The sequence below is a fragment of the Ursus arctos genome, unplaced genomic scaffold (assembly GCF_023065955.2).
Source record: "Ursus arctos isolate Adak ecotype North America unplaced genomic scaffold, UrsArc2.0 scaffold_2, whole genome shotgun sequence".
NCBI classification, from domain to species: Eukaryota; Metazoa; Chordata; class Mammalia; order Carnivora; family Ursidae; genus Ursus; species Ursus arctos.
In genome coordinates, this window is record NW_026622874.1 from 83,670,028 (window position 1) to 83,697,635 (window position 27,608).

General features: G+C 44.0%; 1 protein-coding gene across 2 annotated transcripts in view; it reads left to right on the top strand.

Moving 5' to 3' along the window:
* Positions 1-27,608, top strand: part of PRKCB (protein kinase C beta) — a 315,746-nt gene that overhangs the window by 113,669 nt on the left and 174,469 nt on the right. For both annotated transcript variants that reach the window (XM_026515615.4, XM_026515616.4), the window contains exon 3: positions 18,257-18,339. In XM_026515615.4, coding sequence (XP_026371400.1) covers positions 18,257-18,339 — 83 coding nt within the window. The remainder of the gene's footprint in view (positions 1-18,256; positions 18,340-27,608) is intronic.

A 27,608-nucleotide genomic window follows, 5' to 3' on the forward strand; every position in this document is an offset into this window, starting at 1 on the left:
TCTCAGAGAATTGTGAATCTGATCTTCGTTCTTTTTCTCTGCTCCTCTGAGGACGGACAGTGTCTAGTTATTCTCTGATGCTTTTTCTAGGACCACTATCCTCTGCCCTTCTCTACCAGGTCCTGGGTCCTAGGAGGTAGACTTCTGTGACTTGCATCTCCTGGGCTCCTTTGATGGCTGACTTTTGTGTCAGTGAAGCCAGTGGGAGGGGGCAAGTGGAGCCTGGAGTGGGGGAGGAAAGAGAGCTTGAGGTATTGTCCCCCTCCACGCCCTCCCTCCATTTCTGGCCTCCCTCCACCATGACAGGTCCTGGCAGGGGGCCCCTATTCTTTGGTTCCAGCTCTCACTGGGCTCTTGTTACACCGTTTCATTAGATTATAGCCGTAGGTGTGGTGACAGTTTTCTACAGTTGTTAGTGTCTTTAATTGAACATCTAGGGTGAATTCCATTTCCTGCTGAGACCCCCAACAGACAGATAAATCTATAAAAAAAAAAAAAAAAGCAACGTATTGGATTGTTTCCATTCTAAAAAATAAAGCAGTATACAGTTTCAGAAAAAAAAAAAAAGTGGCAGTCTTACAAAGTTAAACAGAGTTCCTGTATGACACAGCGGCTCCGTTCTGAGGTATTTACCAAGATAAATTATGCATCCACCCGAAGACATATAAATGAAAGTTTGCAGCAGTTTTATTCATAATAGTCAGAAACTGGGGGCAAAAAAAAAAAAAATCCCCAAACATTGATTAACAGATGAACAGATAAAGAAACGTTGGAGGAAATGTATCATGAGATACTACTTAGCAGTAAAAATGAACTAATTACTAACACTGACAACTCCATTATTAATCATTAATAATCAAAACGTTATTTGGAGTGAATGAAGGCAGACACAAAATAGTGTGTACTGTGTGATTTGTTCATCGGTAGTCAGAGAAAGCTGTTCAGTGGTTCCCGGGGGTGGGGAGTGGGGCTAGGGCATTAATTGGAAAAGGGCACAGGTGAGCTTCCGGGGTGGTGCGAACATTCTATATCCCCGATCATGGTGGTAGTTACGTGGGTGTAACTCACCTGTCAAAACTCATCAAACTGTACGTCTAGAATGGTATATTTTCTCTTGCATTAGATGATACTTCATGAAGTTGATTAAAATTTATATTTGCTTTATTATCTTAAAATATTAGGGAAATACGGAATTATAAAAAGAAGAACAAAACGCACAAGTCCTTCTAACCAGAGAGCACTGTCATTGTCAACATTTCATGTGTTTCCTTCCAGGTTTTTTTTTTTCCTGCTTTTTCTGGGTGTAGATCTTCTACCCTGAGCTTGTCTTACTCAAATAAAACAGAAAGCAAGTTGAAAGTATCATGAGGACATTTTTGTCATGACTTTACTGGGCCTCAGGGCACCTGGTATGATGGTGAGAAGGTCTTGTCCTGTATACCTGAATATATGGAGAGGAGATGAAAATGTTTAGTCTGGTGAAGGGGGCATACTGGGGAAACAGGTGTGTTGGGGGGGTCATGGTCATTGGCTTCAAATCTCTACCAATCAATCAGTCAATTAAATATCATTGAGCTCCTATTATGTGCCAGTACTAGGGATATGGTAGTGAACAAAGGATGTTCTTTCTTCCTTCCTTTCTTTCTTTCTTTCTTTCTTTCTTTCTTTCTTTCTTTCTTTCTTTCTTTTTAAAGATTTTGCTTATTTATTTGAGAGAGAGAGAGAGCACGAGAGGAGGGAGGGTCAGAAGGAGAAGCACGCTCTCTGCTGAGCAGGGAGCCCAACGTGGGGACTTAATCCCAGGAGTCTGGGATCATGACCTGAGCCGAAGGCAGACGCTTAGCTGACTGAGCCACCCAGGCTCCCCCAAGCCCGTGGTTCTTCTGCTTGAATGGTGTTAACAGTCTAGGAAGGAAAAGTATTATCATTAGTAGTGCCAACAATAACAATAATTAGCAATAGCTAATATTTATGATGAATCTGTGTACCAGTTACTGTGTTGAGTTACTGTGTTATTTTTTTCTGTGCAAGTTTTTAATATGTTGTTGAATTTCCTCTCCCAGCGACTTGGTAAATAGGTAGTCTTTTTATCCCCTTTTTATTATTGAAAATCATAAGCAGTTGAGTCATATGGGATCTCACAGTAAGTAGATGAAGCCCAGACTGGCGGGTCAGGGAGGACTCTCCAAGATGACATTTAGGCAGAGAGCTGAAGAATGATAGGAGTTAGGTAAACAAGAAGCAAGCTCAGAGACCACAGATGGCGGCTGAGAGCAGTGGGCTGGTTTCCAGTGGCAGTTACGGGTTAGATGGGACAGAATTGGTGAGTGGAAGTGAGTACAGACGGTGAGGGAGGAGTCAAGGGTGAGGGATGCAGACACATCCCGAGGGAGGAAGCATCAGAAGTGAGGCAGAAGAACAAGAACTTGGTTTGAGGCATGTTCAGTTTGTTTTCCAGATGGTGGGCCTGAGGAAGTAGGTGAATAGACGGTTGTGGGTTGCTCTCCACATGGCTCTGGGCTGAGAGGTACAAGTGTGTGGTCACCAACATGAAAGGTGTTAGAAATCTCCCGGATTGACAAGATGGCCTGGAGAGAGCGTTTGCAGCAGGAGACCAGAACCCAGGACAGAGCCTTGAGGAATTCCAATACACAAGGGCTGGGGTCAAGAGCCAGGAGGAGAAGGTGTCCCAGGAAAGGGAGGAGAGGGCCACCAAGGGCAGGGTCAGAGAGTTACAGGAGGCCTACTTCTTTTTTTTTTTTTTTTTTTTTTTTAGATTTTATTTATTTATGTGACAGAGAAACAGCCAGCGAGAGAGGGAACACAGCAGGAGGAGTGGGAGAGGAAGAAGCAGGCTCATAAGCGGAGGAGCCTGATGTGGGACTCGATCCCGGTACGCCGGGATCACGCCCTGAGCCGAAGGCAGACGCTTTAACGACTGCGCTACCCAGGCGCCCCCAGGAGGCCTACTTCTGGGCAGTCTTGTCTTGTCTTTTTTCTTTTCTTTTCTTTTAGTTTCTTTTCTTTCTTTCTTTCTAGATTTTATTTATTTGAGAGAGAGAGCATGAGCGGGAGGTGGGGAGAGGGAGAAGGAGAAGCAGACTCCCCACTGAGCAGGGAGCCTGATGTGGGGCTCGATCCCAGGACCCGGGGATCATGGCCTGAGCTACCCAGGCACCCCCTTCTGTGCAGTCTTAAGAACTCTCTAATAGAGTTATTTGTAGGAGGTGGGGAGCCTTTTGTCCTGGAGGTGTGCAATGAAAGCTTGGTGACCATCTCTTGGGGATGTTGTAGGGAGGATGCTTGCATCAGGATGGGGTGAGACCAGATGTCTTTGAAGTGGCTAGGGTTGTTTGGTTCTTTGTAAGTGACAGAAATGGACTCTAGGGGCGCCTGGGTGGCTCAGTTGTTAAGAGTCTGCCTTCGGCTCAGGGCTTGATCCCGGCGTTCTCGATCGAGCCCCACATCAGGCTTCTCCACTGGGAGCCTGCTTCTTCCTCTCCCACTCCCCCTGCTTGTGTTCCCTCTCTCGCTGGCTGTCTCTCTCTGTCAAATAAATAAATAAAATCTTTGAAAAAAAAAAAAAAGAAATGGACTCTAGTTGTCTTAAAAAAATCAACTGGAAGCATCTGGGGTACCATATTCATGCAATATCAGGCCTTAGAAAGTACAGGGTTCAGAGCCACTCTTGGGTCTAGGTGGCAGGAACTAATGAACAACCTTTGCAGGGTGACACTATTGATTCAAGAATCAAATTCCTAGGAGAAAGGGTGTGACTGGCTGATCTTGGGTTATGTGGCCAAGCCCTGGTCCAAGGGAGAGCTGCAGCTTTGACTGACAGACCCATCAGGACTGCATTCAATGGAGAAGAGCTGGTTTCCCAAAGGAAAATCCACATGCCAGTTACCAGAAGAAGCGGCAGTGGGTGCTGGGCAGGCAAAACCAACAGATACCCTGTGTAACATCCAAGGCCCTGTCTTTGATTTGTTGATTTTTGCAAATATTCACATAGCAGCCCCCACCCCCACCCCCAACTCCTTGCAGAGTTGTAAGCCAGAGAATTAAGCTTTTTGTTTGCTTTTTAGAGTGAGTTGGTGGCCGAGACTGACATGAATTGATTTATCTCTGGGCTTCAAGCTACCCAGCTCCAAAGGCACAATTCGGTGGATGTGACTCATTGTCATGTCAAGAAAGGCCTTGGCCTTGTGGCTATGTGGTTCTTCCTTCATAAGCAAGGGTAGGAACTGGGAGTAGGCAGACAGTGTAAATCACTCTTGCATCAGCAAGGAGGATGTGCCCACACCAAGGGGACTTACTGAAAAGAAGCCCAAGTAACAGGTGTCTGTGGATAAAGGAGACTTGGCAATTGTTACATCTCCTGGCACTCTCCCTTACTGAGTAAACTCCTAAGTGTACTTTTCTTCATTGAGCGTTGCACTATTTACAGGAATTGAGGGAAGGGTGAGGCACTATATCCCACCTTTCCTCAATTCCCCCAAACAGACCGATTGAATTGAGTGCTCTTAATACCAGACCCCTAATTAAAAAAAGAAAAGAGGTTTATTTATAGGAATACATGGAACACAGGAAAAAATAGGGGACCTCACCGGCAAGTCTCCAGCTCCTCACCTTTTGGTTTACTAGTCAGAAGTCCTTTGGTCTGAAGGAACAAAAACTCAATTCAAGTTGGTTTAGGCAACGAGGGATTTTAAAACTTATCTAGAAAGGTTGAGGGGTGGGGATTCAGGCCTGGTTGGATCCAGGCACTCATATGCAGTCATCAGAGATCTCTTAGCTCAGCTTTTCTCTTTGTTGGCCCCACTCTCAGAACAGTGCTGTCTTTGTGATAATAAAGGTGGTGGGTGTGGACTCATTCCCTGCCAGCTTAGCAATACTGCTGGAAAGGATATTCTCTTTCCTAATAATTCCAGCAAAAGTCCTGAAACTGATTGTCCTTGGGGAGCTTGAGTCACATGCCGATCCCTGCATCTACACGGTGGCCTGGGTCCTATGTCCACCCTCTGGGAGCCAGATGGTGAGGACCACCTTAGCCAGCTCTTAGGAACTGGGGTTCAGAGAGGGACAATTTTCCAAAGGGGAAGAAACACAAAGGATGGATGCTGGTTAGGCGGAGACAAGAGACGCCCGCCACACTTGGTTTCAGGAGCAAGTCTTCTGATCTGAGCGCTCCTAGGGCTAGATATGCCTGGTGAAGGAAGGGATGTTGATGTTTTCACTCAGGCCATGGCATTATGTCCTGCTGCCCCCACCTTCGGGGCCTGATCAAAAAGGGGAGGCCAAAGGGTCAAGAACAGTCTCCATGTGTTACCCAAACAAGCAGGATGTTCCCAGCAGCTATCCTGCCCAGGAGCCGGTCTCCCCAGGGTTGGTAGAGCAGAAGGTGGTGGTGGGGGGGTGGTTTTCTTCTCATGGGTTTATTTACTTCTGAGGCCTGTTATTTACCTCTTGTTGGCTCCACTGCTTTATCTTGCTTAGTTAAATAAGTTTGGTAACATTATAAAGGAAAACATTCCTTTCCTGCAACTGCTGACCACTGCAGGGTTATTGCTTTTGCTTTTGTGTTCCGAATCCTTAACCTCCACAGTGCTTGGCTGTTGATAAGCACATGAAGTTTGCTCTTGCTTCTTCCTTTCTTACAGGAAGAAATCATCCTCAGGGCTTTAGGAATTCCTTATGAGAGTGGGTAAATAAATGGTAACCCACCCATATGATGGAACACGGTGCGATTGCAGGACCAGAGTGGGGTTTTTCTCTGTGTGTTGAGATGGAACAGGCCCCCAGATGTGTTAGTTTGGGAAAAAAGCATGAGCGGGGTGTGCAGATCAGCCTACTTTTCAACATTTGAATCACCTGGGGAGCTTTTTAAATGTACCTGCCCTCAGCCTCTCCCCCCATGCCCCCAACCTCTCCCCCACTTTATCACAATTTCTGGAGGTGGCACCTGGGCACTGATTTGTTTTAAAAACTCCAAGTGACTCAGTGTCTCCAGGGCTGAGAACCAGTAGTGTAGGGTTGCATCATATGGGGAGACAAAAGGGACGTAGATGAAAAAAAACCAAAAAGGAAATACAGAATGTCTCCCTCCACATAAAGGTGTAGACTCACGGGGGCTCACACACATGTGGAGAATATTTCTCGAAGGACACACAAGAAACTGGAGAGAATAGTTGCCTCCAGTGATGGAGTAATGTAGTGATTCTCCACTGTACGCTCACCTGCAGTGTTTGAATTTGAAACCATAAGCATGGCTTACCGTTTTAAAAAGAAATTCTCACTGCACACTCCAGGCCAGCTACACAGGACTAAGGTGGCCGTCTGAGCTCATGAGGCTTGACTGTTGGGGCCAGCCGCCTATGGATCCACACATACTGCCCCACTGCCCCGGCCGTAGCTGCCTTCCTCTTGGCTCAGCCGTGGTGAGCGATTTCTGAATGTGGGAATGACCAAAGAGCTAAGTCATCCGTTTATCCATTTGTTGTTCATGCATTCATTCATATTTTTATTAAGAATTAGATGGGAGGCAGGCATACTCCAGGCACATTAATCTGGTTTCATTTTCATAATCCTGTATGAAGTAGGTGGTCTTATTCCTATTCTGTGGTTGGGGATATGTTAGCTCAGAGATAATGTGTAACCAAAGTGAGTCAGGACGAGCCACTAAAACAGATCCTGTAAACTGGAGGGACTCAGAGGTCTTTGGATGGGTTGCACAGAGCTTTAAAAAAATCCTATCTACCCATGTGGACCAGTGATCCCAGGGCTACTGTTGGAAGGAGCTGAGTGTCCTTGGGATGGGCGTGTGCCCTCCAGTTCAGCTCAGCCACCCTTACCCTTCCCTGCTGTATTACAACGCTTGGCCTCAGCAGGCATGTGAGTTTGTGACCCCCTGCTTCGAAGTAGGGGGGATGAGCCCACCATTGTCTGTCCCATGGGGCTCCTGAGCTGAATTATCGTGTGGAATGTGCCATTTCTATTCCAGTCTGCCCTTCAGCCTGCTGGTAGGAGCTCCTCTGCCTTACACTTCCTTTGCAGACTGCATGCGATAGGCTGCTGGCATGGATATGTTTGTGAAACACATTTGCACAGTAGGGAAGGAGTAAAATACATTATAGAAAGGGAGAGTTATCCAGCCTGGGCAGGGGTGTGGGGCAGTGGAGTCAGAGGAGTAAAGTTATACTGTGATCATACCGTGAGTGGATGCCAGGCTACGGTATTCAAACTTTATTCTTAGGCCAGTGCCGTCCAGTATGACTTTATACAATGAGTGTCCAATACAGTAGTTTCCCACCCCATGTGACTCCTGAGCACTTGAAATGTGGCTAGTGTGAATGAGGAACTCATTTTTAAATTTTACCTAATTAATTTAAGTTGGCATAACCCCATGTGGCTAGTGGCTACCATGTTGGACAACGCAGCTTTAGACAAGGGGCAGCCAGGGAATGTGTTGGAGTAGGGAAATAATGTAAAAGTGAGTTTTCAGAGCATGAGTTATTCTAAGAGGGAAAGGCTGCATAGAGTGGAGGGGAGCAGGAGGGAATCTTACAGACAACACTTAGTATCTATTTGGCTCTTATTGTGTCCATACACTGTGCTAAGATTCATTTATTCAATACCTCTAACAACTCTCTGAGGAAAGTTCTGTTAATATTTCTATTTTATAGGCTAGGACATGGGAGACACAGCAAGGTCAATGGACTTATTCAAGGTCACAGAGCTAATAAATAGGGCCCTGGTGTAGAATCCAGGCAGCTTGGCTACAAGCTTGTCTGGTGAACCCCTCTAACCTGGAAGGAAGTAAATTAACCTTCGTTGAGAGCTTACTTTGTGCCCTGCTTCTGTGCATTTTTAAAAAGGATTTTGTTTATTTATTTGAGAGAGAGAGAGAGCATGAGAGTGGGGAGGGTCAGAGGGAGAAGCAGACTCTCCGCTGAGCAGGGAGCCCGACTCCTGGCTCGATCCCAGACCCTGAGATCATGACCTGAGCCGATGGCAGACACTTAACCAACTGAGCCACCCAGGCGCGCTGTCTTCTGTGCATTTGTACATCACATCTCATTTAGATTCCCTAGTGATCGTGTGACCCGGGTAGCCTCATCTCCTCTGTGGTTATGGAAGCCTTTGGCGTGTAGGGATGAGCTCTCAAGGCGGACTCACCCATTTCTGGGGAGCCCAGTTAAGGCTTGGTGGCAAGATTGCCTGTCTGAATCGCTGGGGGCAGTTGGGGTGGCATCAGCGGGGAACGTACAGGAGGATATGGCACAAAAGATGTTGCGAAGGAAGATTCAGTAGGATTTAGCAACTGACTGGATGGCGGGGGTGAGGAAAGCGGGGGAGGATTTCTTCTGGAACAGTGAGAGAGATGACAAACAGAAATGCAGCGACACTGTGTAAGTGGTGTGTAGGCTCCAGAGGAAGACAGACCTGGTTTCGAACACAGGCGCTGCCACGGACGAGCCGGACGCCCTCGGGCACGTCATTTCTCTCTGAGCGTCAGCAGCACTGTCGACACCATGCAGGTCAGCCTGTCTTCCTCACAGGGCTGTGATGCGGCTCAGGTGACAGCATGGGTGTGACAGCCCTTTGTGGATGCAAGTGACTTGGCCACGTTGGGTCAGTCTTCTGCAAGCCAGGGAGCCAGGTGTTGGGTGGAAATGGTGCAGCCTCTGGGGGAGCCCCAGCTCATCTTGGACACTAGGCAGAGTTCCATGCCTGTGAATCAGCTTTGACCCAGGAGCAAAAAGGGATCCTCCCCAGCCATTGCAAAGCAGGATTTGCGTTGGGTGGCTCCAACTTGAATGCCCCTTTCCCCCCTGCACATTGTGTATATTGCCTCATGAGAGTAGGTGCTGTTATTAATTCCCGTTTTGGAGAAGACAAGCAAAGGCTCCGAGGGGCGTAGTGAATAGCTTCAGCTTCTAGGTGGTAAATGAGGGTTTACACCTAGGTCCAGTGGATCTCACAGGCCTGGCCTGGAAGTCTTGGCAGAAGACAGGATTTTCTCCCTCGGATGCTGGCTGTTTTGGGGGCCTCCTGAGACAGATGAGAGTTGAGGAAACACCCGAGGGCCCCTCTCTTTCTTCTTCCACCACAGATACCTGCAACCAGCCCTGGAATTTCTGTTGCAGGTGATACAGATTCAGGGACAAAGATTGCTTCGAGGGATGTCAGTTTTCCACTGTAGACCCTAATGAGAATAAGGTAGAAGGGAGAATCAACTCTAACGAGAAAAAATAAAATTTTGATGACTTGATTCAATCCTCCTTGGAGGCAATGAATAAATTATAGTGGTTAGGATTGGGAATTTGGGGGTGGAGTGCAGTGTGAGACAAAGTTGGGGTCCCAATGCATTCTTGGGGCAGATGCTCTGGAGAAGTCTCCTGGGCCTTTGACTATGGTCTTTTGCTTCTGGGATCAACCATTAGTTGGGGTATTATTTTCCTATGGCTGCAAGTTATTGCAAACACGGTGGCTTATTACAACACGAATTTATAATCTTGTTGTTCTGGAGGTCAGAAGTCTGAAAATGGGTCTTATGGGGCTAAAATCAAGGTGTCGGCAGGGCTGCAGTCCTTCTGGATGCCCCAGGGGACAATCCATTCCTTGCCTTCTCTAGCTGTTGGAGGCCACCCACACTCCTTGGCTTGTGTTCCTTTCCAGCGATGGCATCATCACTCCAAACCCTGCTTCTGTTGTCACATCTCCTCCTCTGACCCTCCTGCCCCCATCTGGTAAGGACCCTTGTGATTACATTGGTCCCACCAGTATAATCCAGAATAATTTTCCATCTCAAGGTCCTTAATTTAATCCCATCTGCAAAATCCATTTTCCCATCCAGGTTCCAGGGATTAGGATGTGGACATCTTTGATGAGGTTTTGGGGAAGGCATTCTTTCACCTACAAAGCTGGCCTGGGACCTTCACGACCTTACATGGAATAAGGGAGGGGTGGAGGCGGACAGAGCTGGAGCTTAATCTCCTTCTCTGCTGGAGCTGAGTGGCAGTTTCCCCTTTTAGACAGGGCATGCATGCATTCTCAGACACTTTCATTGCTCACCTGGCCTCTAGGCATTTGAGTTGGAGGCTATATTGTGTCGTCCTAACAAAGTGTGGCTATAGGCCGGCTTCTGAGGACTACAGGCTTTTAACTTCTGCAGAGCAAAGAGCTGTTGAATAAACCATGAAGAATCAAGGAATTCTTGGCTCTTACCAGGTACCTGTTTGAAAGTAGGACCTGGTGCGAGTTTCAGCAGCTCAGTAAGTGTTGTCTCTTATTTAAGCAAAACTGGTTTTACCCTGAATTTGCCAAACAGAAATGAGGGGGTGTTTATTTGTATCACAAAAGGATTTAGTTTGTTTCTTTAAATAGCCAGCCCTACTACTTTTCTTTATAGTGTTTTAGTTCATGGGAAATTTGATTTGCACAACTTTCAGAAACACGTTGTGTATCGGAAGTTCCTGCACCAGAAGCTCACCAGCTTTCCAACATGTTCCCGGCTTCTCCGTAGAGTATAGCCAAGTCACCGGGCACATTGATCCTACCTTGGATTATTTCTTTTCATGGCTAACTGGACGGCTGTGTTCAGGAGACCTTGACAGTGGCTGGTACCACTACCCCTGTCCGTGGTGTGGTCTGTGGAAGGCCAGCCAGGAGCTTCCTGCACCATGAGGTTGACTGGGCTTTCTTCTTTCTCTGTGGCTGATGATAATTCATTCTTTTGTTCGTTCATTCACAGAGTGCTGGTTTACTAAATATCACTTATGTACCGGAATTGGAGCAGACATTAGGAAAGTAGAGAGGAGCCCCCTTCCCCTTCAAAGAGACTAAGGATGATGAAGATCTTAACTGATATTTTAGATGTTTTGAAGAAAGACTAACGAGATGACTTGTAAATGGTGGTGGTGGGCAACAGTTTCCCCAAACAGTTCTGGGTCGAAGAAGAAATTAGAACCATAGTAGGCTAACTAACTAGAACACTATGAAGAAAAGTTGTAGGGCTGGCTATTTAAAACTTAAAAATGGCAACTCGGTATAAGACATGGGATGCCACCAAAGCTGTACTTGAAAGGGACGTTTTTAGCTTTAAAATGTTTAATTTAAAAAAATTTTTTTGAAGATTGTATTTATTCATTTGAGAGAGAGAGTGAGCGAGAGAGAGAGAGAGCACAAGCTGGGGGTGGGGAGGAAAAGCAGAGGGAGAAGCAGACTCCTCACCAAGCTGGGAGCCCTATGTGGGACTTGATCCCAGGACTCTGGGATCATGACCTGAGCCGAAGGCAGACGCTTAACCAACTGAGCCACCCAGGCATCCCTAAAATCTTTAATTTTTAATGAAGAAGAATGGGACTAAATTAACTGAGCAGTTCATTCAAGAAGCTTGAGAAAGAACAGTAAGTAGAAGGAACAGACTTTTTTTTTGAATATTCAGTTCTGAGCATGGATTAGCTCATTTAATTCCGACAACTCCCCCACGATTGTTATTATCACCATCATTTTCCAGAGAAGAAACTGAGGCACAGGGAAATAAGATAGTGCACCCCAAGTATTACAGTTTGCAAACGATGCAGGATCCAAACCTGGATCTCTGACTCCCGAATTCATACTGCTAACCAGGAAGTAATAAAAGTACAAATATGAATAAGTAGTACAATTAAACTAAGCAGGACAAATAAAAGTACAAGTAGCAATAAATAACTTGGGAAAAAAAAACTTAGTCCAATTGAGAAATATATCCATATCTTTCATGGTAGAAAAGGGGACGCCTGGGTGGCTCAGTCAGTTAAGCTTCTGATTCTTGGTCTCAGCTCAGGTCTTGATCTCAGGGTCATGAGTTCAAGTCCTGCGTTGGGCTCAACGCAGGGTGTGGAGCCTACTTAAAAAATAGATATATAATGGTAGAATAACCAAACTGGCAATGAAGGGGACAAACCTCTGGAAAAAATAAAGAGAGAGACTATCTAACAATACAATGTGAAGAAGGAATGAGAAGGAGCATTTTATCATCCCAGATAAGCACACACAGTGGACACACATGGAGTAGAACACAATGGACAGTTCCCAAGGCAAATATCAATTCCAAGTGTTAGTTTGGGAAGAGAGTGAGGGAGGAGTCAAGCTGCTAAAAGCTTAGAACGGACTGCCTATTTTCATCCCTTTTGTTCCACACTGTTCTGAAAGATATAGACTTGGAAATATGAGAAGGGGGGAAAAGATAAGGAAAGAAGAGAGGCATATCTATCAGAGAGGGTAAAGGAAAAATATTGTAAATGGAAATAATGTGATTCTCTACTTGGAAAACTCAAAGAGAACAACTGAAAGCCCGCAAAAAACGATTAGGAGTTTAAAAAAAAAGGCCTAAAAAATAAATCTATTGCTTCCCTATTTGTCAACCATCACCAGTTGGAAGACAAAGTGGAAAAAATGTCTAAATCACAATCACCTAAAAAAAGGATCCCTCCTCTAATACTAAATGAGAAATGTATAGAGAAAATCGAAGACTTCACTGGGAGACACAAAGTCAGATTTTAACAAGGGGACACCCTATTCCTTATAGAAATACTCATAATAAAAGTGTCAGTTGTCTGTAATTTAATTTCTAAGTTTGAGACAATTTCCATCAAAGTTCCGGTGAGTGTTTCTTTGACGGCGGGGGGGTGGGGTGGGGGGGGGGAGGGGTGGTTGGGTGTTGACTAAATGCAATTCCAATAAGAATTCCATTGGTATTTTTTAAAGCCTGGTAAACTGATTCTAAAGTTCACTTGGAAGAATAAACACACAGTGATTGCCAAGAAAATGTTGAAAGTAAGGATAATGAGAGAGGACTTGCCCTGCCAAGATATAACATATTCTAAAGCGACTATAATTAAAACCCATATTGCTGCACTCCAAGACAGACCAGTGGAACAGAACAGAAGGCCCAAAGACAGACCCCAGCGTATATAATTATTTAGCATATAATGAAGTTGGCATTTGAAATCAGCGGGGAAGGGACGGGTTATTCAATAAAATAGTTTGGGACAATTGATTACCTATTCGGAAAAAAAAATGGCAAAGTAGATTCCCATGCACATCAGGTGGCAAGAAATTACAGATGGATTAAAGAATTTAAAGTGCAGGTCATGCCATAGAACAGTAAAAAAAGAATAATACTTATATGACATTGGGGCATGTGGGAGGGCCTTTTGAAATGTAGTTGGATTGAGTTTTCTTTATCCAGTTTTTTCTTTTAGTAGTGGGAATAATATTTCTATTCTTTTTTTTTTTTAAGAGAGCGCCAATGTGGGAGGGGGCAGAGGGAGAAGGAGCGAGAATCTTGAGGAGTCCCCACTTAGTGGGGAGCCTCATGTGGGGCTCAGTCCCACGACCCTGAGATCATGACCTGAGCTGAAATCAAGAGTCGGACTCTTAACTGACTGAGCCAGCTGGGCGCTCCTCTCTCTGTTTTTTGTTCTTTCTTTCACCACTATTGCTTCTGCCTCTTTTCATTTGTTTTGGTTATTGTTTTGTGGGTTGTATATACTCTAGTACTTCTTTTGTGGAAAGTAAGTTTTCTAAGTCCTTGTATTCTGGAAATGTCTTTATTTTGGACCTTCTCTGGAATACCAGTTTGGCTTTGTATGAGATTTTAGGTAGAAATGACTTTTCCTAAGCCTTTGAAGATACTGCTGTATCATATTCTAGAATTCAGAACTGCAGATGAGAAATCTGATATCAAAATTATTTTTGTTCCATTGTTGGTAATCTTATCTCTGTCCTCTTCCTGCCCCTGCTGGACATGTTGGAATGATCTCAGATACCCTCACCCTTCAGTCTTTTCTTCCTTCATACCTATGGATGCTTGATAATTTTTCAGTTTAATGACTCAAATTCTTCATCAACTTCAGGGAATTTTTCTGTTTTCTTTGATTACACCTTTACCATTCTCTCTTGAACATCCTTTTAGATGGGTATTAAAATTTTTGGATCTATCATACAGGTTTTGCATCATTTCTTTTATTCCTTCTCACCCTTTTTGCGGAATTCTGGGACAGTCCCTCAGTTTAGACTTCTACTTTGCCAAGTTCCTCTTTGGCTATATCCATTCGGTTATCAGCCCAACCACTGAGTTTCCAGACTGGGCAGTAATATTTTTCATTCCCTGACCTAAGTTTTTCTTTGACTCTTGATTTTGTTTCAAAATGGAAGTAGGCTTATTTTTCCTGATTATATAACTAGCATATACTCATTGTAAACATTTCAAACAATGTAGAAAAACGTAAGGTTGAAAGGGGAAATAATGGGTGTTCTGTGAAAGGAAGCTATACGCAAAATGACCTCCAAAGGCTGAAGGGGTCGAAGGACCAAAGAAAAAGCCCAAGTCCAGCTTGATAAGAAATGATTTAGTAAGGGGTCTTAGGGACCGAAGCAGGTCTTGGGTGGCTGCAGGGTAAGTAGATCTCCACAACCCTTCCATAGGACCTGCTTTTATAGCCCCAGAGGCTGGGGGGTACGTGTTGTTATACACCTGGGAGAGATGCTCAGGGATAGTTGTGTGTTGTATTCATATCTCCAGAGCACAAGGGCATTATGTTCCAACGGTGTACTTGAGGGTGTGGTTCAACAAGAAAGATAGAATGAGGCTGGGGACGGTGCTCAAGAAGACTTCCGATCACAGAGTCGTCATCATGGCGGATTTGTCCAGATGTCATTGGTCTGGTTCACATGATCGACAATCCTGCTGCCCAGAGATACCCATCACTGGCTTTTGCTGAGCACTGTTCATAAATTTCTCTCAAGATTCATAGATATGTAGGCACAGAGGGACACACACACACACACACACACACACTCACACTCACGTGCAGGATTTGACACAAATGTCTTTATACAAAGCATATATGACTTATAAAATACAGTAGCTATTAAAACGGAAAAGGGAGTAAGCAAAGGAAAAAGAAATTGGCCCCTTTGGAACTCTTCTTAGTTCCCAACCATGAGAATTAAAGAGTTTTGTATTGTGGAAAATATCAAACATCTATTAAAGTAGACAGCTTAGTATAATGAATTCTCATGTGTCCATCACTCAAGTTCAAGTAATGATCAGTCATGACTAATATCTATTCCATCTATAACCCTCCCTTTCCCCTCCTGTCATACTGAATTTCTTTTTTTCTTTTTTCTTTTTTTTCTTTCTAAGTAGGCTCCATGCCCAGTGTGGAGCCCAGTACAGGGCTTGAACTCATAACCTTGAGATCAAGGACCTGAGCTGAGATCAAGAGTTGGATGCTCAAACAACCAAGCCACTTAAGTGCCCCCAGAGTTATTTTTTCTAGAGATTTTATTTATGTATTTATTTGAGAGAGAGAGAGAGTGTGTGAGCACACGTGTGAGTGGGGAGAGGGGCAGCAGAGGAGGGAGAGGGAGAGAGAAAATATCGAGCCGACTCCATGCTGAGTGTGGAGCTCAGTCTCACGACCCTGAGATCATGACCTGAGCCAAAACCAAGTGTCAGATGCTTAACCAGTTGAGCCACCGAGGTGCCCCCCCCCGAGTTATTTTTAATTAAATCATCTTATCTATAGAGATTTCAGGATGTATCTTCAAAGATAAGGATTCTTTAGCAAAAAATAATCACATATCATAATCACATCAAAAAATTTGTAATTCCCTATCAATAGCAATAATTCCCTCCTATCATCAAAAAGTGAGCATATCCGTTTTCCCAATTGTTTCATAATTGTTCAAACTAGCAGCTTATTTAAACTGAGATCCAAACAAGGTTCACCTACTGCATTTAGTTGATACATTTCTTTTTTTTTTTTTTTTTTTAAAGATTTTATTTATTCATTCGACAGAGATAGAGACAGCCAGCGAGAGAGGGAACACAAGCAGGGGGAGCGGGAGAGGAAGAAGCAGGCTCATAACGGAGGAGCCTGATGTGGGGCTCGATCCCATAACGCCGGGATCACGCCCTGAGCCGAAGGCAGACGCTTAACCGCTGTGCCACCCAGGCGCCCCTAATTGATACATTTCTTAAACCTCTTTGAATGTATAAGGTGCTCCTCTGCCCTGCTCTTTTCCTCTTGCAGTATTTTTTTCTTTTTCAGCAGTTTTAAATATACAGAAAAATTGATTAGAAAGTACAGAGAGTTCCTATATGCTCCCTCAACCCCATTCCCACTGCAGATTCCGCTATTATTAGCATCTTGCAAATGAAATAAGCCAGACAGAGAAAGACAAATACAGTATAATCTCACTTATATGCGGAATCTTAGCCCCCAACCCCCAAACAAAACCCAAAAACCAAACTTATAGACATAAAAAACAGTGTGGTGGTTGCCAGAGGCAGGGGGCGGACTGTGGGTGAAATGGATGAAGGCGGTCTAAAGAAATCCGCTCTGGGCCTGTCATGTACAGCGCGGTGATTACAGTTAATAGTACTGTATTGTACATTTGAAAGTTACTAGGAGAGTAGATCTTAAAGGATCTCATCCCAAGAAAAAAGTTTGCAACTGTGTGGTGATGGATGTTAACTAGATATTTTGATGATCCCTTTGCAGTGCATCCAAATAGGGAATCGTTATTTTCTGCACTGAAACTAATATAATGTTACATGTCAATTATATCTCAATCAAAATAACAAAGCTGTACGCCTTATAGTGTTGCTTTGAGTAACAAACAAATTAATATATGTAAAGCACTTTTAAAAAGATCTAGCATTAGTGTGGTATATTTGTTACAATAGATGAGCTGATGTGGATACATTGTTGTTAACCAAAAAGCACAGTTTATATTAGGTTTCATTCTTTGTGTTGTGCATTCTAGAAATGTATTCACTGCTACAGTATCAGGCAGAAGAGTTTAAATGCTCTCAAAGTCTCTCCTGTCCCAGGTGCCTGGGTGGCTCAGTGGGTTGAACATCTGACTCTTGATTTCGGCTCGGGTCATGATCTCCAGGTTGTGAGATTGAGCCCCATGTTGGGCTCCCCACTCAGCAGGGAGTCTGCTTGAGATTCTTTGTCTTCCTCTCCAGCTGCCCCCCCCCCACCTCCTTGCCGTGGGCTCGTGCTCTCTCTCTCTGTCTTAAATAAATCTTAAGAAAAAGTAAAAGTCTCTCCTGTCCTCTTTGCAATTTATTTGAAGAAATTATTTTGTTATTTTGTTTTCTACATTGCTGTATTAAAATTTTTTCCTTTTTTTCTCATTACCTCCCTGTGATGTCATTTAACACATGCCTCTGTCACTTGTATTTTCTGTAAATTGGTAGTTGGATCAAGATGCTTGAACTGATTCAGGTTTGATTATTTTAGCAGGAGTACCTCGTAGGCGGGGACATACTTCCTGGTACTTTCATCGGTAGGCAGGTCGAGTCTACTCGTGAAGTTAGCAGCCACTGATTGTTGCCCGGATCCCTTGTCTCGCTAGGGATAGTCTTGAGCTTTCCCGGCCTGTTTTCCATTCGCTGAGAATGTTCTTTGGAAAGATTCTGAGCTGGTTCCTATAGTGTGCTATGTGTCTTCCAGGAACCCACAGTTGAGTTTGTTAAAGTAGATTTGAACAACAGAAAAAAAACAGTTTTATTTTGTATACAGTCTCTGACCACCCCTTCCCCCAAGTGATGGAATCCCCCGATGGGAGAGCCATATCATAGCTGCCTTTAACTATTGGAGTTGAGATGTATGTGCGTGTGTATTTGGTTGCAAACTACTAGAGTAACGATGGAAATATGGCAGGTTTTTCCTCCACTCCTGCTCTCACTTGGCATTGCTCCTGGGTGAGAGGGGGCATGGGTCTGCCATGCCTGCTCACTCTGTTTTTCTATGTGGCCCTTCGTATTATGCACGTCTCTCTGCGTATGATTCTAGTGTTTAAATATGTGTGCTCCTTATGCATTCTGGACCTGAACCCAAGCCGACTACTTCATGTGGTGCCCGATCTAAGAAACCACGTTCTGTTTCAAAAGCAGCGCAAGACCCGACAGCTGAAGGGATCTTCGGGGGTGGGGTGGGGTGGGGTAATTTTGAGCATTTGTGATATTTTGAACCCCAGTTACCTTTAGAAGTTTAACTGATTTGCAGGATGCAGTAGCAGTTTGGTCTTAGTAAAGGGCAAGGTGGGGAAGCTGAAGCCGTTGTTCATTTTGCTATAAAACCTTTCTTGTTGGAAAGTCCCGGTTTAATGATCTCTTCCCCCCATCCCTCTCTTCCTTCTCTCCACTTCCCTTCTTCCCTCCATCCTACCCTTGTTTTCTCTTATGCAGTCTGCTGTTTTGTTGTGCACAAGCGGTGCCATGAATTTGTCACCTTCTCCTGCCCAGGCGCCGACAAAGGCCCAGCCTCCGATGTAAGTAACGGGCACTGGTCCCCTCTCTCCACCCACAGTCAGGGCATCCTTTTGGGTAAACATGGCTGTGCTTAGACAAAAAAAAAAAAAAAAAAAAAAAAAAAAGGTGGGCTGTTCTTATTCCAAGACATGGGGTGGTCCCTACAGCCTCTGAGACATTTTTCATTTTAACAGGAAGGACAAAGCAAAACATTTTGGGAGCGGGGTATGATGGTACAGGAAACCAGCTAGTTCCTCTACTATAATTTAGCTAAATGTCTTCATCTTTATGGCTGGGGCATGGAGAGTAGTGGTGAGATGCTAAATTGGTCCTGCTACTCTAAAAAGGTAGTTGGGATGGTACCTTAGGCTGTACTTTACAGCTCTTTGTTAGGGAATTCTTGATACTAGGGCCCAAGAATTAAGAGGGAAATGAGTTTATCCTGCCACCATGCATCCCAAAGCCTGGCTACTATTGGTGGAGTAGGGGATCCTTCTGGATAAAACAGGCAAATAAGTTTTATTTTATTTTATTTTAACTTATTTTATTTGATAAGTATGAACTTATTTTAATATGAATTGGAAAAAAGGTATCCAGTCTTGGTTTTTAATTTATGGTACGGATAGAAAATTTCCTACCTAAGTAAAAATATTTAGGTTAAACAAAAGATAAGTTGGTTTAAGGAAACTATTAAGTGAATAACCCCATGGGCTCTATAAGGATATGGCAGAAGCCTTGGTTTAAGTTTGTCCAAAGCTTGGGGTATGTTGTTGATCACTAACTCAGTAGCCATTCCTAGCCCTGACTCTCTTCTTTCTGGCAGAGGCTGCCTCTCATGCTAAAAGCTGGAAATGCCTGATACTTGTATCCCAGGCTCTCCTGTGAATGGAAATAGTGAATGATCATGTGACCCAGTCCTACTCAATGGGACCTTGGGGGAAGTCTGGGCAGGGCTTCCAGGAAAGACTTTCCTTTCTGATAAGAATAGACATCTGTTCCTTTTTCCTGTTGGATATTTTTGTGTGAGGATGCAATGGATGGGGTTGTGGCAGCACTTTTGTGTTAATGAGGGAGGTGCACTTGCATCCTGAGCATGGCAGAATGGAAGAGTTGAAAGAACGTGGGTCATTGATGACATTGGTGAGCTGCTGAGCCAACTGTGAGTTCTCTTATGCCCAGACTGCATATGTGAGATAAGAAGCTCCTCTTGGTAAAGTCTCATCATTTGGGATATTCTTGTCCACATTGCTGAAATTGCCCTAGTAGGCCTTTCCACCATGCACACTCCTCCCTTGGCCCAGTGATGAGCTGTGTTCAACGGACCGCATTTGCAGCTGTCACCCCTAGTTCTCTCATTTTTTTCCTGCTTTTGTTCACCTTCCTGGAATTTCCCCCATTGGCATGGTCTTCATTACTGGTCCTGTCCTTACCCACTTAGACCTGACAGCGGACAGCTTGCCAGAAGTGAGTGGTGACTGCCTTCTGTCATTGCATTTGTGGACTGTTGTTGGCCTTCTGTAAGTGGTCATCTGCCATTTCACTGCAGATCATGGGTGTAACCGTCACCGCAGCAACACAAACAATCTGGAGCTTGTAGGGCAGTTCCTTTGCTTGGAAACTGGTACTTGGGTTTAAGGACCTCAAGTAGCACAGAATGACTAAAGTCCTTCCAGACTTGTCTGCAGAGATGAAGATGAGACTGTTCACCTTGTTCTCTGAGATCACACATCCTGGCCCTTTTAGTGCAATTCCTTCTCTCATCCCTAGGAAAATAGCAGGGAAATTTGGTGGTGGTGGGGGGAGCAGCCTGGCTCCATTATGGAGCTCTGAAGGTTCCTGCAGCCTGAGGCTTGAGTCTCACAGCAGCCAAGAGGATGGCATTTCCTATATCTTGTCTATATTCATCGGCTATTTCTTTTGCCTGAGACAGAAACTCCACTCAAACTGGTTTATGTGAAAAGGGAAACTTTTGGTCCCCGAAGCTGAAAAGCCTGAGGGTAGACTGGCTTCAGACACGGAGGATGGTTACGCTGATTGGCCAGGTCTGGTTAGGTGCCTACTCCTGGCGAGGAAGCCCTGTGTGGCCACCCCATGATTTAAGAGTCGGGGAGGCATGGTCCCTCAGAAAAGCAGAAGTGTATTGGTTAAAATCATGTGTGGATGAAGCCAGCATTCCTAGGCTCAGATACGTATGACCTTGGACAGAGCAGAGTACTTATATCTCTTTGTGCCTGAGATCCCTCCACTGAAAAATGGGTAAAATCATGGTTCCCATCTTATAACTTTGTTAGGAATGTCCAATGTATACATATCTGTAAAAGCATCTGGCTCATAGCAAGAGCTGTATATGTGAAGATGATGATGGCAGTGGTAATGAGTAAGAGTGAATATATGCTGGGCAGGCAGCAAGGACAGATGGCCACCACGTAAGTCTGAAGAATTAACAGGCCCTCTGTCTGCCACTTGGCAATCCTTCCTAGGAGTGTGTAGGCTCCATAAGTGGCAGGAGACCCCTGTCTGTATAAATGGAGCAGTGTAGCCATTCATTGCTTTGGGTGTGGGGAGGGCAGGAAGTGCTACTGTAGCCAGCATGCATAGGATTTGGCAGCCGACTTGGAATGATTCTATCTCTGGACACAGTTCCAAGAAGGTCAGCTGGCACCAAGGATGATGAATTGGTCCAGACTCCTCAACTGGCTTGACTCAGTTCATTGACCTTTTCCTGTCCATGGCTGGAGACGTGATTGAAGATCTGGCCACACCTGCTCACCAACCTGGCCAGGCTCTCTTTTGGCTGCCGGTGAGACTCATGCAGTCATGGAGGGTTGCCCCTCCTCCTGTGTGACCTTGGAGGAACTGGTGTGCTGTGAGCTCATGGAACAGACAAGCACAGTCTCCATCTATGCAAAGGGAATGTGCTAGGCTCCATCCTCTACCCCTCTGCTATTGTAAGCCCAGTCCTAGCCAGGAAATATTCTGGACATTAATAGAACTTTGTGCAGTTGGTGTTCTTCTACAGATAGGTCCACATTATGGCATATCAGGCTACCTAAGGAAACTTGATGGATCAGGCTCTGTCCCAGTGACTTCAGTTACTGACCCAACCATTCCATGTAAATGGGAATAGACAAAATAAATAGGCATCGGCCAATGGAAGATCTCAAAATACGGCAGAGTTCCTGGCTGTTAACTTCTGGTCATCTGCAGGCATGGTCTTGGTCTCCCCTGGTTGGAAACTCTCAATTCTGCTGTGTCTTGGACCGTGTAGAGAGACCAAGTCTCTGGTACCACCATAAGCATTACATATGACATTCTAGTTACCCAGCACTTAGAATACTAACCACATACACAACCTCCCAAGAGATCTTCTCAGAACAAGAAAAGGGGTCTTGTCTCTTGGGGCCAGAACTGGGGTGAGTCAAGCGAGCTACTTGCCCTGGGCCCCAAATTCAAGGGTTTCTCTCCTGTGTCTGTAGGATGATCTAGGATGGCCCTACTCACATGACTGGCAGTGAGCATCTTGTCTGGGCCCCTTGGTTCTCCTCCACATAACCTGTCATCCTCCAGCTGGCTCGCTCTGGCTTGTTCACATGGTGGTTTCAGGGCTCCGAGAAGAACAAGAGAGCATGCCCAGGCACATACCATGTTTGATAATGTCCCACTGGACAGAGTAGTCTAATGACCAAGCCCAGATTCAAGTGGGAAAGAAGTAGACTCCACTCTTCATGGGGTGGCGGGGGAAGAATCTCTGGTCAATCTACTGAGATCCTCTTGAGCTGAGTGGCAGAACAGAATTCCTGGGGACCATCACGCTGGAATTCATAAAAGATCCGCAGATGTTAGTGTGGTTCAGAGAGTCATAGCCAACCTTGTAAGAGGACGCATCTCATTATTTCCCTGCCCCGCGTTCCTGTATGATTTAGCTATCTCCAGCTACAAATGGGAAGCTAGGCAATTTCTTGATCATGTCCAAAGACAATGGTAGTTAGGACTGTGGACTCTGTAGTCAGACATATCTGAGGTCACGTCCTGTCTCCGCAAGTTACTCATTAGGGGGATCTCGGGTGTATCCTTTTCCTTCCCTCTGTCTCAGTTTCCTTCTCTGTAATCTAGGATATTAGTACCAATCACATAGATTTGTTGTAATATTTTTTTTAGAATCCGTAAAATGAAAAAAGGCCAACAAACACAACAGCATCGACTGCAAATGGATTAGAAAGCCATTGTGTGAAAGTGCTTTGCACCATGCCCGCCACACAGGAAGCCCTTGATACAAGTAGCTAAGGGCCTTTCAATAGCTCTCTCCAACCCCGAATCTTGAATGTGCTGATAATTCTCTATAGTCCTCAACCCCGAGCATGCCCTTATGAAGTAATTGCTGTCTCCATTTCCATGACTTGACACAAAACCTCCAAGTCTGAGAAAAGAGCCTGGACTTTGGAGCCAGAAAACCCTGGTGTCAAATTCTATTGCTCTCATTTACTTACTGCTCCAGTGATCTTGGGAAAATAATTTAAGTTCTGTGATCCTTATTCATCTCTTTAAAACGGGGAAAATAATACCTAAATCATAGTTCCTTTTTTTTTTTTTTTTTTTGGTGAATATTCAATGAGAGAGACTGCTTGAGCCACATCCAGAATAGTGTCTGGCACAAAAAAAAAGGCACTCAGCAAATGGTTTCTGAATTATTATTAATACCTGGATGCGTCTCTCCTACTCAAGAAGGGATGCAGGTTACCTTGTGACCTGCCAAGGAATAATAGCCAATGATAATAGCTCATTTTGTTGAGCAAGGGCTCTGTGCCAGGCAGTATAGAAGTTACAAAAGGATTCTTCAGCTGCTTTGTCTAAAGACACTTTCTTCAACATTTTATGGTTATAGCAGTGATTTCTTATTGTTTATAGTCAAGATGTAGAATAAAACCCATTTTATGCCCTGTGTCCTCCCAGTTACATCACTGGGTCAAGGCAGTTAAAGATGATGCACACTGATGTTGAGTGTATCCTTTTGTATTTTTATTTGATTTTTTAATTTTTAAAAAAAGTTTATTTTTTTCGTAATCCCTACACCAAATGTGGAGCTTGAACTCATGACCCTGAGATCAAGAGTCACATACTCTTCTGACTGAGCCAGCCAGGCGCCCCTCCTTTTGTGTTTTTAAATCCAGTCTTACTTTATGAAGAAATATATTAAAAATGATAAATCATGAGCTTAAATGTTAAAGATTTAATAAAAGGAAAATAGAAGATTTAAAAAGAATGTATATATTAAAAAGAATACGTATACATTATATATATAATGTATGAATATGTATAAAAATGTGTTTGAAAATCTGGTTGAAATGGATGATTTTCTAGGAAATTCTAACTTGCCAATTTTGTCTCAAGAAGAAATTGGAAACCAGAATAGGCGAGTAACCAAAAAAGAAATGAGAACATTGCCCAAGAAACTTTTCTTCTCCCAAAATTATAGGCTTCGTGGATAAATGGTCTTAAACTTAAGAGGAATGAAGGATTTCTGTGCATTTTAAACTGTATCAGATTACAGAGAAAAAAGTAAAGCTTCACAATTTTTTTTTAAATCGAAAGTGAGAGAAATCCAACTCAAATTAGGAATGGAAAGACAGATTGGCTCATGGGAAGGACATTGGGGATGGAATAAGCTTCAGGGACAAGGGCCTCAGATACTGGAACTGAGGCCGTGATACTTGCAAGGTGCGTTCTCATTATCAGCTGTATCAGTTAGTTTTGCTGGGTAACAAAGCATCCCACAACTTAGCAACTTGAGGGACCAGTCAGTTATTTTTTCTCATGATTCTCTGGGCTACTTGGGTGATTCTTCTGATGTGGGTCTATTCAGCTGATCTTGGTGGGGCTCTGTCAAGTGTCTTGGTCAGCCGGTGACTTCGCTGGTGCTTCATCAGTTGGCAGCCTGTTGGTTTGGCACTTTGTTTCTCTTCCATGGGTTCTCTTTTCCTCCAGCAGGCTGGCTTTGGCACATCCACACACTGGCCTAGGGTTCCAAGCACAGCAAGAGAGGGAAATCCCCAAAGCACAGGTGTTTTTCACGCCTTTATTTGTGTCACACTGGTTATGGCTAAGACCAGATTCAAGGGTGGAGAACAGGCCTCACCTGTTTAGAGGAGGAGCTACAAAGTCCTACTACAAAGACGCATTCAGGGATGGAGGAGTTTGTGGCCATTTTGCATTCTGCCACACTGGCCCTCATCAGCTGTGCCAGCTGTCGTATTTGCCCTTCTGAATCCACTCTGTTTTCTCCCTGAGAGATGGACCTGTAAGGACTGCATCAATTGGGATTCCCTTTACGCCCTGACTTCTGGTTGGGCCCAGCCAGAGGGACCAGTAGGAGATTGGAAGGTGAGGGGAGAGCAGGCTGGATATTTATCATGGGCTCGTCTTAACTCTACCCTTTGACTGACAGTTGCTGCTCCTCTAAAGACAGTCTTCTCTACACAGTTATCTCCTTGGGTTCCAGGAGCTACTCTTTGCCCTTGTGCCTTTGCTCTTAATCACCCCCAGTTACTGCACTGTCCCCTATGGCTTCCCAGCAGCATGCCTGTATCTTCGTAAGTGGTCCTTTTATAAAACCTCCCTTATATTCTCTTGAGTTTGTTATCTGTTCCCTGCTGGGACCCCAGCTGATTTGTCCTTGCCTCCTTCGCTTCTACTGTAGACAGGAGACATCTATAAATATGTCTGTCAACTTGGTGATAGTTGATCCCATGGGAAGATGGAAATCCCAGGGGAAGAGGTGGGCTTTCTTTCTGCATTCATAATCAGGGAAGGGTTCTGATTGGTTGGTCCTTTGTTGTTGGGAGAATGAACTCTTATCAGGCCTGGTTCATTTGACATCCCTGTGGCTCAGAGAACAATGTCTGTTATAAGAAGAGGGGATGGGAAGCTTTGATGGGCTGACACAATCAAGAGCTACCACACCTTGTTATTATAAGCTAGCTTGATCACAATTATCAGCATAACCAAATAAGGTTGGCATAAAAGTAAACTATACATCGTGGGTCAACCATACTTCAGTTGAAAAAAGTAGACTATAGTAAGCGATGAGTATAGATTAACATAATGCTAAATAAGATATTTAATGCTATTTAATTCTTGGTGTAGACATATTGGCTCAAATAGACTTTTTTTCTAATGTGAAAGAAACAACCTAGGAATTAAAATAATAAAGTTTTGGTCAATATAACAAAATATAGGACAAGATAAAAGTAAGCCAGCAAGGAATCATGAATTCTGGAAAGTATAAATTAAGTTGGTAGAGGTGACAACAGATAATATCAGTTATCTAACAAATATAAATGGTTTGAAATTCTCTGCTAAAAGTTGAAGACTATCAGATTGGATAGACAATGTACAATTCTAGGGAATGTGTAGGAGAAACTTAAAACATAGGTTAAAAATAAAATGGGCAAAGATATGCTGGAAAAACACACATAAATGTAAAACATGGTCTTAGTAATACTATCAAAAGAAATAGAATTCAAACAAAAAGCATACGCAGGAGGAAGAGGAGGAAAAGCGTACTCTAATGCGTTACTGGTTAGTGTAAATTAGCATAATCCTTCTCAAGGGAAAATTACCAATATGTATCAAAAGCCTTAATGATTTCTTTGACCTAATAATTACTGAACCTAATCCATTTTGACCTAAGAATTACAATTCTAGAAATTTTTTGCTGAGGAATTATTTAAGGGTATGCAAATTTACTTAGCTAAAGTGATATTCATTGCATCAGTATTCATACTAACAAAAATTTCGAAACTACCTAAATGACTGCCAGTTAGGGTTTATGTAAGTAAAACATATCCATATTTGGGTGCTGCACAGTGACTAAAATGTCACAATATCTGGGCAGCCTGCTGAAACCTGGAAATGTTCTATGTCTTGATTGGGATGGTGCCTATGCAGGTGTATACATTTTTCAAAACTCATGAAACTGTATGCTTAAAATCGATACTTTATTATATGCAAATGACACTTCAATAAAAAGCCACAGTAACTAAAATGTTATTGACATGGAAATATAGTCATGAGCTATTGGTGAAAGAAGCAAACAACAAAGCATTGTGTATGGTGTGATACATCAGAAAACATAAACATACACACACATGTAAAACCAAAAAGCCACATTTTCTCAACATATTTTGGTGGCCACTTGTCAGTTCTGCTCACTGTCTTATTACAGACTGTTTCCTGCAGAGCTCTGGAGATCACTTTGGGGTATTCTTTAACTGGTTTCTCCAGTCTTGCTTGATTTCGGTGCCACTTCACCTCCAGCGTGGACTCCGGCTTCCCACTTAATTCAGTTAAAATCAAATGTGAGTGATGACTTGAGTAGAACTGTAAGCAGTTTTAGTTGCTCCTGGCTGTGGGTAATCCTAAGGTCTTCCACCAGCTGGGAGCCAGCTTATCTGCAAATGAGAATCTTCAGATGCCCCTGGTAAGATGCTGGCCCCTGAGAAGCCTTGGTCAATTCACCTCTGGCCCCAGAGAAGGAGGGAAGTCCCCGCTCTGCCCATTTCCCACCTCCCCACTGGGGGCAGTAAGACATCCTTGTTTTCAGAGAGAAGGCCCACCTCCTTCTATGGCATTGGCTGGTCTCCTTGACTCAGATAAAGCAACACAACTGTGTACTGCACTCTTCTCAGAGCCTGGGTTGTTCAGTCTCATGTAACACCAACGAGAGACACCCCACAGCTCAGCTCTGATGATGCTCCGAGCCTATCTAGCTCCTTCCAGGAGGCAAAGCAGCAGTTAGGGTTCAGCATCCCTCTTGGCATCATGGTAAGATCTCACCATCACCTGGACCAAAAGAGACCCATCTGTATCTCTCAAGGATAAATAATGTCAAGTGTAATTCAGTCTAAACAGGACAGGCACGCAGTCTATCTGTCTGATCTATTACCTATCTCGATCTGAAAGCACATCCTTCTGAGGATACATCCTATTTACGTTATGTAACATTGCAGTCTCTAACTTCTGCATTCACAACAGAAGTGCTCAGTAATCCGAGTGTGTGTTACCAAATACCAAAGGAGCACCTTGCAGCAGGGCTTGGAGGTGCTCTGAGGGTTGGCTGGTCTAGCTCTGAGGCTAGGATGTCATTTAAATATCCAAAGAGCTGTTGTATAGATTTTTTAAATATAGCTTCAAAGGACAGAGTCAGAACTGGGGACCATCTGTTCAGGCTAAAGAAGAGCTGCCCAAACCAACGGGTTGCTGTCTAAGGATATTAACTCCCCATCTCAGTAGA